The sequence below is a fragment of the Prionailurus viverrinus genome, unplaced genomic scaffold (genome assembly GCF_022837055.1).
Source record: "Prionailurus viverrinus isolate Anna unplaced genomic scaffold, UM_Priviv_1.0 scaffold_35, whole genome shotgun sequence".
NCBI classification, from domain to species: Eukaryota; Metazoa; Chordata; class Mammalia; order Carnivora; family Felidae; genus Prionailurus; species Prionailurus viverrinus.
The window spans coordinates 96,850-110,410 of NW_025927605.1; the positions used below are offsets into that span (position 1 = coordinate 96,850).

At 38.4% G+C, this 13,561-nt stretch overlaps 1 protein-coding gene across 14 annotated transcripts in view; it reads left to right on the plus strand.

The window, feature by feature from the left end:
- The window catches only part of LOC125158394 (RAD52 motif-containing protein 1-like), a 58,930-nt gene that overhangs the window by 34,927 nt on the left and 10,442 nt on the right, over positions 1 to 13,561 (plus strand). For 8 of the 14 annotated variants that reach the window (XM_047845337.1, XM_047845341.1, XM_047845338.1 and 5 more), the window contains 3 exons: positions 3,483 to 3,554; positions 4,118 to 4,192; positions 12,013 to 12,131. In XM_047845337.1, coding sequence (XP_047701293.1) covers positions 3,483 to 3,554; positions 4,118 to 4,192; positions 12,013 to 12,131 — 266 coding nt within the window. Of the gene's footprint in view, positions 1 to 3,482; positions 3,555 to 4,117; positions 4,193 to 12,012; positions 12,132 to 13,561 lie in introns of those variants that run through there. The other 6 variants (XR_007149375.1, XR_007149376.1, XR_007149378.1 and 3 more) reach the window with 3 other exon arrangements.

Genomic DNA, 13,561 nt, shown 5'->3' on the forward strand with positions numbered 1-13,561 from the left:
TTTCATGTGCTTATTGGCCATTCATGTATTTTCTTTGGCGAAATGTCTCTTCAAATCCTTTACCCACTTAAACATTTGATTATTTGTCTTTTTACTGAGTTTTAAGAGTTCTTTATATATTCTGGATATTCTGGATACTAGACTTGTATCAGACATATGATAGTTTGGGGTTGTTTTGTTATTTTTAAATAAAGTCCAGTTTATCTATTTTTCCTTTGGTTTGTTGTGCTTTTTGTGTCATGTCTAAGAAACTGTTGCCTACATCCAAGGTCATACAGATTTCTCTCCTGAGAGTTTTATAGCTTGAGCTCTTCCATTTAGGTCTTTGACTCATTTTGAGGTAATATTTATATATGGTGTGAAGTGTAGGCATCCAACTACATTATTTTGCATGGGGGTATATGGTTGTCCCAGCATCATTTGAAAACACTAGTCTTCCCACATTGAATGGTGTTGGCACCCTTGCTGAAAATCAGTGGGCCATAAATGTGAGGATTTATTCCTGGACTGTCAGTTCTGTTCCATCAGCTTACATGTCTGTTCTTATGGCAGTACCACACCGTGATTACTGTAGTTTTGAAGTAGGTTTTGAAACCAGGGCGTGTGAGTCTTCCCATTTTGTTGTTCTTTGTCAAAATCGTTTTGGAGCACCTGGGTAGCTCAGTTGGTTAAGTGGCCGGCTCTTGATTTCAGCTCAGGTCACGACCTCATGGTTTGTGAGATGGAACCCCGTGTTGCAATCTGCACTGACAGCATGGAGCCTGCTTGGGATGCTCCCTCTCCTTCTCCCTCTGCCCCTCCCCTGCTCACACTTTTCCCCACTCACACTCGCTCACGTTTGCTCTTCTGCACAGGTGTGTATGCTTGCTGTCTCTCAAAATGAACAGATAAACTTTTTTTTTTTTTTAAAGATCATTTTGGCTATTCTCGGTCCCTTGAATTGACATACAGATTTTAGAATTAGCTTGCCAATTTTTGGAAAGAAGTCAGTTGGGGTTTTGATAGGGATTATACTGAAACCACAGTTCAATTTGGGGTATAGTGCCATTTTAACAGTATTCTGATCCGTGAACATGGCATATCTTTACATTTATTTCAATCTTCTTTAATTTCTTTCAACAACGTTTTGTGGTTTTTAGTGTGATTCTTGCACTTCTTTGGTTAAATGTTTTCCTAAGTATTTTATTCTTTTGAGTACTGTTATACATGGAATTGTTTTCTTAATTTCATGTTTGGAATAGTCATTGCTGATGTATAGAAATAAAGCTAATTTTTACATATCGATCTTGTGTCCTGTAACCTTGCTGAACTCATTTATTAGTGCTAAGGTTTTTTTTCTACATTCCCAGGAATATGTCTTGTGGTCTTCTAGTTACCCAGGAAGATGTTGGAGCATTTCAAAGTCCCTATGGACATCTCATTTCTCAGCTTTTTCCTTTTAGGCTTTTTGTTTAGGCTATTTTTTGTCTTGTGATCAATTGCCTCACATAGCTGCCAGATTAAAACATTTATCTATAATTGTTTTCGAAAAATGCCCCTTGGGAAGAGGCTATTTTAGCACTGTGCAGTTCTCAGTGAGGTCAAGGGCAAGGCTTTCAAGTGAAGTTTTTTAGGGACCCCACTAGACAGGTAAAACAATGACAGTTTGTTCTTTGGGAATGAGGCTTTAAGGAACTTCAGCTCCATTTTGTTCCCCTGGGATGTGGGCAGTTTTTAAGGCTATCATCAGGATGGAGAGCAGAGGTTGAGGACAAGTTAAAACAACAGAGCTCACTGTTCTTATAGAAATTAGTAATTTTTTCTTTAATACATGCTCTCCGGGTTGCTGCAAGCCCATTGGGTAAAATTTCCAAAGTTCTGAGAAAGTTGATTTTGACCATTTTTGCTAGTTGTTGTTGTTGTTGTTGCTTTTACGGAAGGATGAATTTTCAGACGTCCTTCCTTTCTCATTTTCACTGATTCACCTGTAACAGGGCTTTAAAATCTCTAAAGTCTCAGGGCACCTGGGTGGCTCAGTTAACTGCCTGACTCTTGATTTCGGCTCAGGTCATGATCTTGCGGTCATGGGATCAAGCCCCATGTCAGGCTCTGCACTGGGCATGGAGCCTGCTTGGGATTCTCTCTCTCTCTCTTCCTCTGCCTCTCCTTCATGCATACTCTTGTACTCTCTCTCTCAAAAAATAGAATAAAAAAATAAGAAATGAAATCTCTAAAGTCTCAATGATCACAGGCTAATTAAGTACTTAATCTTGGGAGATGATTAGAGGAAAGGAATAAAAATAGAAAATGTAATTCTTAGAGAAGCTCTCCCAGATGGAGAGATGAGGTTCAGCAAAGTGTTTCTATATTTAATGCTCTCAAAGTTAAGTTTAAGGTAACGGCTATTTTAAACCCCCTTTTTTTCCATACAAGTTAAATACAGGCTTTGGAGTCAGAACTGAGTTCAGATTCCATCTCTGCTTCTTGACTGGCTTGACAAACTGGGACAAATTATACAACCTCTCTGTACTTCAGTTTCCTCACTTGTGAAATGGGGTAATGATGTATCTATCACATAAGGTTATTGTGAGGTTTAAATGTGAAATGCTGATCACAGATGCCCTATAGCCCAATAGTATTGGTTGTGATGATTATCCTTATAATTTTGCAAAAGTACAGTGATGATTCTTGAGCAGAGTCAACCTAAAGGCAGATTTTCTTTTCTTTCTTCCTGTTTCCTTCACTTTATTTTTGCTGTAAAGAACTGGGAAGAAAATCTACTCAGCATTTTGGAATAAAGACTTGTGTCAAGCAGTGACAAAATGTTATTTATTCAACAAGCCTTCACTAAGTAACTAGTAAATAACAAGCACTCTGTCAGGCACAGGGACAAAAATGACAATAGAGTATGGTCCCTGCCCTCAAGGAGCTGGCAGTCCAGGAGATGGATAAGGAAACGGGATCATATGCCACCTAACAAAGGCTGTCATAGGAGAATACACATGGTGGGGGTATAGCTTCCACCATTTCCTCTTAGATTAATCCCTTTGTCTTTGGCCCCCAAACTGAGGAATTGGTCCTATTTTTGTCTTTAACCGGGTGTTTTAAACTGTGGAATTTTTTACATTTCTAGAGATAAAGGAAAAGCACCTAGAATTATAGAGGACACTAGAAACAGTATTGCCTACAGAGCCTGGGCTTCCTACCAGCATAGTCACTTCTAGGGTTTTCAGCCCAAAAAGTCCTTTGGCATATCTTTGCTTTGCTGTCCACGTAAAAAAAAAAAAAAATTTTTTTTCTCTTTCTGTTCTCCACTTTATCGTCCAGAGAGCTGGGTAGTTCCCCAAGGAAGAGTGCTTTACAGAATCTAAGGGTGATTTATAGGCAAAGGCAGAAAATGATTAGTTTTAACCTTCCAGTTCCATACCCCCAAAATGAACATAAACTTTCGTGGTAGTCATTACTGGAAATGCAGATAATTTTAATTCCATTGCATTTTTCAGAATTATCAGTCGGAACCCTCTGTCAGCTGTTGAAGATTCCTATCTTTTTAAGTTGCCAGCGTTAAAATATTTGTAAGTATTGCAACAATCTCACGGCTCATGAGATGATTTCTGATCTTTTTTGTTGTCATCAAAAGATTAAGTATTTTGCGTTTGGGTTAAAAAGTCGTAATTTAAGTTTTAACTGGGTTATTGAAATAAGCATTTTTAGCAAAGAAAAAACGTATACGGGCAAGATAGCCTGCAGAGGGAGTAGTAGTATTGAAGAACACATAACAGACATGGGACTTGTAGATGTAGGTAGAAATACCATTTATCTCAAAGTGGAAAGTGGAGTAAGGTGTATATTAAAAGAAAAAAAGACTAATCAAGAGAGGTGGGTGCAATTGAGAATGAAAATGAGGATAAGAGTAAAAAGGATCGTACTGTTGAGCACCAAGGTGATTAATTTGATGATGCACATAAAATGTCTTCATTGGGAGTTTTCTGAAATTATTGTCCATAGCAAGAAAACTCTTGAGCTGACTTGACAAAGAAGCCAGAATTGAAGTAATCACATGTTGTTAAGTATCTTTTTAGGTACAGAATTTTTATCCTTGGGTTCAAATCACGCATGTTTGGGCTTTCTCCTTCAGAGACATGGGATCAACACAGGTGTCACTTACAACAGTTGAGAGCATCCTCATGATGACCCTTGAATTGGAAACACTGTAAGTTGATTTTTCTTATGTGTATTTTCACTTAGTTGTTTATTTAGATTTGTTTTATTGTTTTCTTAAGTCCGATTTTTTGAGGTATAAAATTTACTCTTTTTAAGCGTACAGTTTGATGAGTTTTGACAAACGTGTAGTTATGTAACCACCACCACATTTGAGACGTAGACCATTTCTGTCACCCCAAAAGGCCCCTATGTGCCTTTGCAGCCAATCCCCTTTTGTCACCACCAGCCCTGGCAACCACCCACCTAATTTTTGTCCCTATAGTTTTGCCTTTTCCACAGTGTCTTATAAATGAAATCATACAAGGGGCACCTGGGTGGCTCAGGCAGTTAAGCGTCCGACTTCAGCTCAGGTCATGATCTCGCGGTTCGTGAGTTCAAGCCCTGCATCGGACTCTGTCCTGACAGCTCAGAGCCTGGAGCCTGCTTCGGATTCTGTGTCTCCCTGTCTCTCTACCCCTTCCCCATTTGCACTCCATCTCTCTGTCTCTCTCTCTCAAAAATAAATGAACATTAAAAAAAATAAATAAATGAAATCATACAGTATGCAGTCTTCTGTGATTGGTTCCTCTCAGCATAATCCTTTTGAGATTCATCCATGTTTGTTTGTTTTTTAACTTTTTTGACGTTTGTTTATTTTTGAGAAACAGAGAGCATAAGCAGGAGAGGGGCAGAGAGAGAGAGAGAGACAGACAGAACCCGAAGCAGGCTCCAGGCTCTGTCAGCGCAGAGCCCAATACAGGGCACGAACCTGCGGAACATGAGATCATGGCCTGAGCCAAAGTCGGTCACTTGTCTGACTGAGCCACCCAGGCACCCCAGAGACTCATCCATGTCTTTGCACATGTCAGTAGTTCATTTCCTTTTTATTGCCGAGTAGTATTGCAGTTGTGAGGATATACCAGTTTGTTTATGCGTGCATCAGTTAATGGGCATTTGAGTTGTTTCTAGCTTTTTGGCCTTTATGAATAAAGTTGCTTAAAACACTTACATGCAGGTCTTCGTATGAGCATATGTTTTCATTGGGGGAGGGGGGGAGGTGGTAAAATACCTAATGGCAGGATTGCTACATCATATGCTAAGTGTATATTTAACTGTTTAAGAAACTGCTTACCTGTTTTCTAAAGTGAATGTACCATTTTGCATTCCAGCCAGCAGTATATGAGATCTTCTATCTATCCTTTCTTCTAATGTCTTTATCTACTTTTCATAAGGTGAATGTTGGCCTTAAAATTGAGTTGGGAAGTATTCCCCTCTCTTCAATTCTCTAGTACAGTTTGTGCAGAATTGGCATTATTTTTTCCTTAAATGTTTGCTAGAATTCACCAGTGAAGCCACGTGGGCTTGAAGCTTTCTTTGTGAGAAAGTGTTAAACTACAGATTTTATTTTTGTAATAGTGCTACTTAAATTACATACTTATTTTTTGGAGTAGTTCATGTCTTTCAGGGAATCTATTTCATCTTGAAGTTATTGACATGAAGTATTTTATAATATTCCCTTATTATCCTTTTAGTATCTGTAGAATTGTAGTGGTGTCATTCCTCTCATTTTTGATATTGATAATTTGTGTCTTCTCTTGTCTTTTCTTGATAAATCTGGCCAGAAGTTTATCAGTTTTACTTATCTTCTCTAAAAAGTGCCTTTTCATTACACTGACTTCTCTATTTTTGTTTTCCTTTTTAAAAATTTCTGCTTTGATCTTTATCATTCCATTTTCTCTCCTTACTCAGTGATGAATTTCCTTTTCATTTTCTAGTTTCTTAAAAGTGGACACTGGGGAAGATGAATACTATATGAGCAACATCCCACATGTTGACAAGTTGTGTTTTCAGTTTCAGTCGGTACAAAATAGTTTTTAATATCCATTTTGACTTATTTGACCAATAGGGTTCCTTAGGAGTGTGTTGGTTAGTTTCTAAATATTTGGAGATTTTACAGATCTGTTAATTTGTTATTTAATTCCATTGTGGTCACAGAACAATATGTTGGATGACTGAAATCCTTTTAAATTTATTGAGGCTTGTTTTATAGCCAATGAATTCTGGTAATAGATGAGAATATGGTCTATTTTGATAAATATTATGTGTCCACTTGAAAAAAAATACGTAGTCTGCTGATTTGGTGTGGAGTATTCTATAAATGTCAACTAGGTCAAGTAGGTTGGTAGTATTTTTCAAGTCTGATGTATCATTACTCATTTTCTAAATATTTTTTTCTGTCAATTATTGAGAGAGGGATATTGAAATCTCCAACTCTAATTGTGTACTTATGTGTCTCTCTTTCCTATTCTCCTTAATATATTTGGAAGTTCTATGATCAGATACATAAATTTTTAAGTGATGTCTTTTCTATTAGTTGACATTTCTATCACGATGGAATAACCTCATTTATCCCTGGTAATATCTTTGCTTTGAAATTGACTTTGTCCTATAGTAAATATAGCCACTCAAGGTTTTGTTTGATTAGTGTTAGCAAAGCATAATTTCTTCCATATTTTTAACCTACTTATATCTTTGTATTGAAGATGAATCTTATAGACAGCATATAGTTGGCTTTTGCTTTTTTATCCAGTATGACAACTCTATCTTTTAATTAGGTGATTATACCATTTATATTTAATGTAATTGTTTATATGATTACATTTAAAGCTACTGTCTACTCTTTTCTATGTATCCCATCTGTTCTTTGTTTCTTTTTCTTTTTCTTCCTGCTCTTGGGTTGATTTAGTACGTTTTATTATTTTTTGGTGGGGGGATATATAGTTACAACTCAGGTTTTGTTATTTTAGTAGCTGTTTAATGGTTTGTAGTGTTCATGTTTAACTTATCACAGTCTATCTTCAAATGATATTATATGATTTCATGAATAGTATAAGAACCTTACAATAAATAGTGTACTTCCATTGTTCCCCTCCTGACCTTTGTGCTCTTGTTTTCATACATTTTACTTTTAGCACACCATATTATTTTTTTTGTTTAAATAGTCAATTATCTTTTTAAATTTTTTTATTTTTGAGAGAGACAGAGTGCCAGTGGGGGAGGGGCAGAGAGAGAGGGAGACACAGAATCTGAAGCAGGCTCCAGGCTCTGAGCTGTAGACACAGAGCCTGATGTGGGGCCTGAAATCACAGACTATGAGATCATGACCTGAGCTGAAGTCAGATGCTTAACTGACTGAGCCACCTGGGTGCCCCTCAATTATCTCTTTTATTGAAGTATATATAGATCATGTAATATTAAATTACTTCCAGGTGTACAACACAGTGATCAATTATATATATTATGAAATGCTCACCACAATAAGTATATTACAGTATTATTGACTATATTCCCTATGCTGTACTTTTCATCTGGTGAATTATTTATTTTATAACTGCAACTTTGTACCTCTTAACCCTTTTCACTCATTTTGTCCATATCTCCAGTTTGTTCTCCATATTTACAAGTGTTTTCTCTTTTTTGTTGTTGTTTATTCATTCGTTTGTTTTTTTTTGTTTATTTTTTGTTTATTTTTTACCTTGTTTTATTTTTAATTTTTTAAAATTTACATCCAAATTAGTTAGCATCTAGTGCAACAATGATTTCAGGAGTAGATTCCTTAGTGCCCCTTACCCATTTAGCCCATCCCCCCTCCCACAACCCCTCCCGTAACCCTCAGTTTGTTTTCCATATTTATGAGTCTCTTCTGTTTTGTCCCCCTCCCTGTTTTTAGATTATTTTTGTTTCCCTTCCCTATGTTCATCTGTTTTGTCTCTTAAAGTCCTCATATGAGTGAAGTGATATGATCTTTGTCTTTCACTGACTAATTTCACTTAGCATGATACCCTCCAGTTCCATCCATGTAGTTGCAAACGGCAAGATTTCATTCTTTTTGATTGCCGAGTAATGCTCCATTGTATATATATATACCACATCTTTCATCCATTCATCCATCAATGGACATTTGGGCTCTTTCCATACTTTGGCTATTGTTGATAGCGCTGCTATAAACATTGGGTGCACGTGCCCCTTCAAATCAGCATTTTTGTATCCTTTGGTTAAATGCCTAGTAGTACAATTGCTGGGTTGTAGGGTAGTTCTATTTTTAACTTTTTAAAAACCTCCATACTGTTTTCCAGAGTGGCTACAGCAGTTTGCATTCCCACCAGCAGTGCAGAAGGGTTCCCCTTTCTCCACATCTGTTGTTTCCTGAGTTCTTCATTTGAGCCATTCTGACACATGTGAGGTGGTATCTCATTGTGATTTTGATTTGTATTTCCTTGATGATGAGTGATATTGAGCATCTTTTCATGTGTCTGTTAGCCTTCTGGATGTCTTCTTTGAAAAACTGTCTATTCACGTCTTCTGCCCTTTTCTTAACTGGATTATGTATTTGATTTTTTGGGTGTTGAGTCCTTTATAGATTTTGGATACTAGCCCTTTATCAGATTATGTCATTTGCAAATATGTTCTCCCGTTTCATCAGTTGCCTTTTAATTTTGTTGATTGTTTCCTTTGCTGTACAGCTTTTTATCTTTTTTTAATGGATGTTTCTTTTTGAGAGAGAGAGCACAAGAGTGGGGTAGGGGCAGAGAGTGAGGGAGACAGAGGATCTGAGCAGGCTCCGCACTGTCAACAGAGAGTCAATGCGGAGCTCGAACTCACAAACCGTGAGATTATGACCTGAGCTGAAGTCAGAAGCTTAACCGACTGAGACACCCAGGTGCCCCAGAAGGTTTTTATCTTGATGAGGTCCCAATAATTCATTTAAAAAAATGTTAGTTTGTTTGTTTATGTTTATTTTTGAGAGAGAGAGACAGAGTGCAAGCAGGGGAGGGGCAGAGAGAGAGAGGGAGACACAGCATCTGAAACAGGCTCCAGGCTCCAAGCTGTCAGCACAGAGCCTGACACGGGGCTCAAACTCACGAACTGTAAGATCATGATCTGAGCCAAGTCAGATACTTAACCAGCTGAGCCACCCAGGTGCCCCTATTAATTAATTAATTAATTAAGAACATGGACACACACATACATGTATGCATGGGGGGGAGCAGAGAGAGAGGGAGAGAGAGAATCTCAAGTGGAGAGAGAATCCTGATGCGGGGTTCAATCCACGACCCTGAGATCACGACCTGAGCCAACACCAAGAGTCAGGCATTCAACCCGCTAAGCCACCCAGGCACTCCTCAGTCGTTCATTTGTACTTTTGTTTCCCTTGCCTCTGGAGACATGTCTAGTAAGAAGTTGCTTTAGCTGAGATCAAAGAGGTTTCTGCCTGTGTTCTCCTCTAGGATTTTGATGGTTTCCTGTCTCACATTTAGGTCTTTCATCCATTTTGAATTTACTTTTGTGTATGGTGTAAAAAAGTGGTTTAGTTTCATTCTTCTGCATGTTACGGTCCAGTTTTCCCAACACCATTTATTGCGAAGACTATCTTTTTTCCATTGGATATTCTGCTTTATCGAAGATTAGTTGACCATATATTTGTGGCTCCATTTCTCGGTTCTCTATTCTCTTCTATTGATCTATGTGTCTGTTTTTGTGCAGTACCATACTGTCTTGATGAGTACAGCTTTGTAATACAGTTTGAAGTCCAGAACCATGATGCCTCCAGCTCTGTTTGTTTGTTTTTTCCCAGCATTATAATTCGGGGTCTTTTCTTGTTCCATCCAAATTTTAGAATTGTTTGTTCTAGCTCTGTGAAAAATACTGGTGTTTGATAGGGATTAAATCGAATGTGTAGTTTGCTTTGAGTAGTATAGACATTTTAACAATATTTGTTCTTCCAATCCTTGAGCATGGGATGTTTTTCCATTTCTTTCTGTCTTCTTCAATTTATTTCCATAAGCGTTCTATTGTTTTCAGCATACAGATCTTTTACCTCTTTGATTAGGTTTATTCCTAGGTATCTTATGGATTTTGGTGTATTTTTTTTTTTAATTTTAGAGACAGAGTGTACACGTTGGGGAGAGGGGCAGAGGAGAGAGAGAGAGAGAGAGAGAGAGAATCTTAAGAGAATCTTAATCTAATCCATGCTGAGAGAGAGAGAGAGAGAGAGAGAGAGAATCTTAAGAGAATCTTAATCTAATCCATGCTGAGCGTGGAGCCTGACACAGGGCTCGATCTCACGACCCTGAGATCCTGAGCCGACATCAAGAGTAGGATGCTTCATTGACTTAGCCCATCCAGGCACCCCTTGTTTGTTTGTTTTTTCTGAGATTCTACATATAAGTGAAATCATATAGTGAAATGATATACATACATATAGTGAAGTGAAATCATAACCTATATAGTTACCAGTTCTAATGTTCTTCATTCCTTTGTGTGGATCCACATTTCCGTCTGCTATCCTTTTCCTTCTGCTTAAAAATACTTTCTTTAGGGGCACCTGGGTGGCTCAGTCAGTTAAGCATCCAACTCTTGATTTTGGCTCAGGTCATACTCTCACAGTTTGTGAGCTCAAGTCCCGCGTTGGGCTTTGCTTGGGATTCTCTGTCTCCTCAGTGCTCTTTCCCCCTTGCACACGCATACTGCACGTGCCCTCTCTCTCTCTGTCTCTCAAGTAAACATTAAAAAAAATACTTCCTTTGGCATTTCTACAGTGTAAGCCTGCTAATGATGAATTCTTCCAGCTCTTGGATGTCTCAGATAGTCTTTATCTTGCTTTTATTTTTGAAAGCTTTGGGTATAGAATTCTAGCTTGATAGCTATTTGGCCCCCCTCTCCTTTTCACTGCTTGAAAGATGTTGCCCCACCGAGTTCTGGCTTACATTATTTCCAGCAAGAAATATGTTGTCACTGTTATATCTTTGTTGCTCTGTATGTCATGTGTGGTTTTGTTCCTTTGGCTGCTTTTAAGATTTGCTCTTTATCGCTGGCTTTGACCAGTTTGATTATGATGTGCCGTGGCGTAGTTTTATCCGTGTTTAATGGATTAAACTAAACATGTAGTTTAATCCATGTTGTGCTCAGAGTTCATTGACCTTCCTGGATTTGTGAGTTTATAGGGTTTACTTATTTGGAAATGTGGGGGCTATTATTTTTTCAAATTTTTTTTATATCTCCTCTCCTTCGTGGACTCTAAGTATACATATATCAGGCCACTTGAAGTTGTTGCACAATTCATTGAGTTAAGTAGAGGCATGGGGTTTTTTCCATATATGAAATACTGTTATAATAACTTTTTTAAATGTCCTTGTCTGCTAATTGTAGCATTTGTGTAGATTATGGATTAGTTTTTGATTGATTGCTTTTTAAAAAAAAAATTTAACATTTATTTATTTTTAGGACACAGAGAGTGATCAGGGAAGGGGTAGAGAGAGAGGAAGATAAATCTGAAGCAGGTTCCAGACTCCGAGCTCTCAGCACAGAGCCTGATGTGGGGCTCAAACCCATGAACCACGAGATTATGACCTGAGCCAAAGTTGATTGCTTTTTATCCTCAGTATGGGCCATATTTCAGATTTATTCAAACTCTTAGAAGTCTACCCTCTTTCTGTGTGCTCTCAACCCAAAGTGAGACTTTTGGCTTGGAAGGAGTTACCTGTGTATTAAACTACTGATCAGTGTCACCCAGTTCTAATCTCTGTCTCATTCTAAGGATACCATACCCCATGCCATCCTTACCTTTCTGTTGGGCACCTCGGTCCTTCTGTCTGTGTATTTGTAATATTCAAGAGCAGCGGTTGGCCAACTGGTCCCTACCCAACCATCCAGGCCATGTGCCTCAAGAATTCCTTTTTGCACAGCCCTGTGATGACTTTGGCCCGCCTCTTCTACCTACTCAAGTAACTCCTTTACCACTAATTTAATTCTCTGTGTTTCCATTTATAGGATATTACCCAGCCGTATGGCCTGCTGTCTCTGCCAGTTTAAAAATACTATTGAGGTTGTCTGTAAGACAGTCAAGCTACATTGTGACAGTACATGTCTGACAAATGGCACACGTTGTGGTAAGTCCTAATTGCCTGATGATAAATTTGTAATTTTTTATTTTATTTTTGGTTTAACTTTTATTTTTAATCAACAATGATAATTTTTTTAAATATTTATTCAGTTTTGAGAGAGAGCATTCACGTGCGTGAGCTGGGAGGGGGCAGAGAGTGAGTGAGGGGGACAGAGAATCCGAAGCAGGCTCTACACTGACAGCAGCAAGCCCCATGAGGGGCTGAACTGTGATATCATGACCTGAGCCAAAGTCGGATGCTTAACTGACTGGGCCACCCAGGCACCCTAACAATGGTAAATTTTTAAACTAATGATGTCATTGCATTATTTTTACTCATTCAGAGTTCAGATCCCAAAATTTCTAAGAACTATTCCTTTGTTAAAAGTCAGATTCTCAGTTACATTATTAAGTCAACTACCCCAAAATGAAAACCTGTTCACATAGTGCATCACAGTTTATAAGCTGATTTTACGTGCGTTAGGTCTCAGGTGCCCTTTGTCTTATAGGACAGGTGGAGATACCTGTTTGCTTATTTTGTTGTTTTTATAAGTGTGTTAAGAGTACAAGTGATGCTGATTTCTGAAAAAGTTATATTTGGAGCCTCTGTGTTTCTGTTCCCTAACCAGAAGCTGCTACCCAACCGTTCTAACGGATGAGAGGGCTCTTCTATTCTTGGGCTGTCCAACTCTTGTTCTGAATCTTAAGCTTTTCTATCCAAAACACAGGTGCTTTTAGGTATTTTTCTGTTCTTAGGTTTTATTGGCACTAACTTGGTGCCTTCCAAAATGTGCTTTTGCACCTGGATAGCTTGAATATGGGTCCCTGTCAATGGTCTAGGGCACAGCATAAATTACACTTTGCTACTTCTATAAGTAGTGTTGCTTATTTTCCAAAACAATGTCTTACCAATTATCTTACTCCCTTCTCCCTTAGAGGTGGGCAGAATAGGCATTTTTTTTTTTTTTTAATCTCCTTTGACAGGCGAGGAAAAATGAGATCAGAGGTGCCTTAGCCTAGCACTCAAGTCTCCTCTCCCGTTTTGGGCGCTCCGCCAGCCCCTGCTCCTCCTCTCTCGTGACCTTTATAACCTCCTCCTCTGACTCTCACCAGCACCACTAAAAATACGTTTAATTCTTCTGGAAAAACCCAGCTGCACAGTGCTGTTCAGTGTACACAAGCTGTACGCTTGACCTTCATGTAGTTGGAAGCTCTGGATGGTTCTGTCAGTAAAGCTAGAAATCTGGAAATGAAAGGAAATGAAAGCAAAGTAGGCATTTGACCAAAGTTTCTTTATCCCTTCTGCATTTTAAAACCTCAAGGATCATTCCGTTGATTTTTTTGAACGCCCCACAGTGGCATCTCTCTCATACCTGGAAAATCTCTTAACCTATACCCCACATCTCTGCCCAAATTTAATCAAAGAACCAGGGTGGA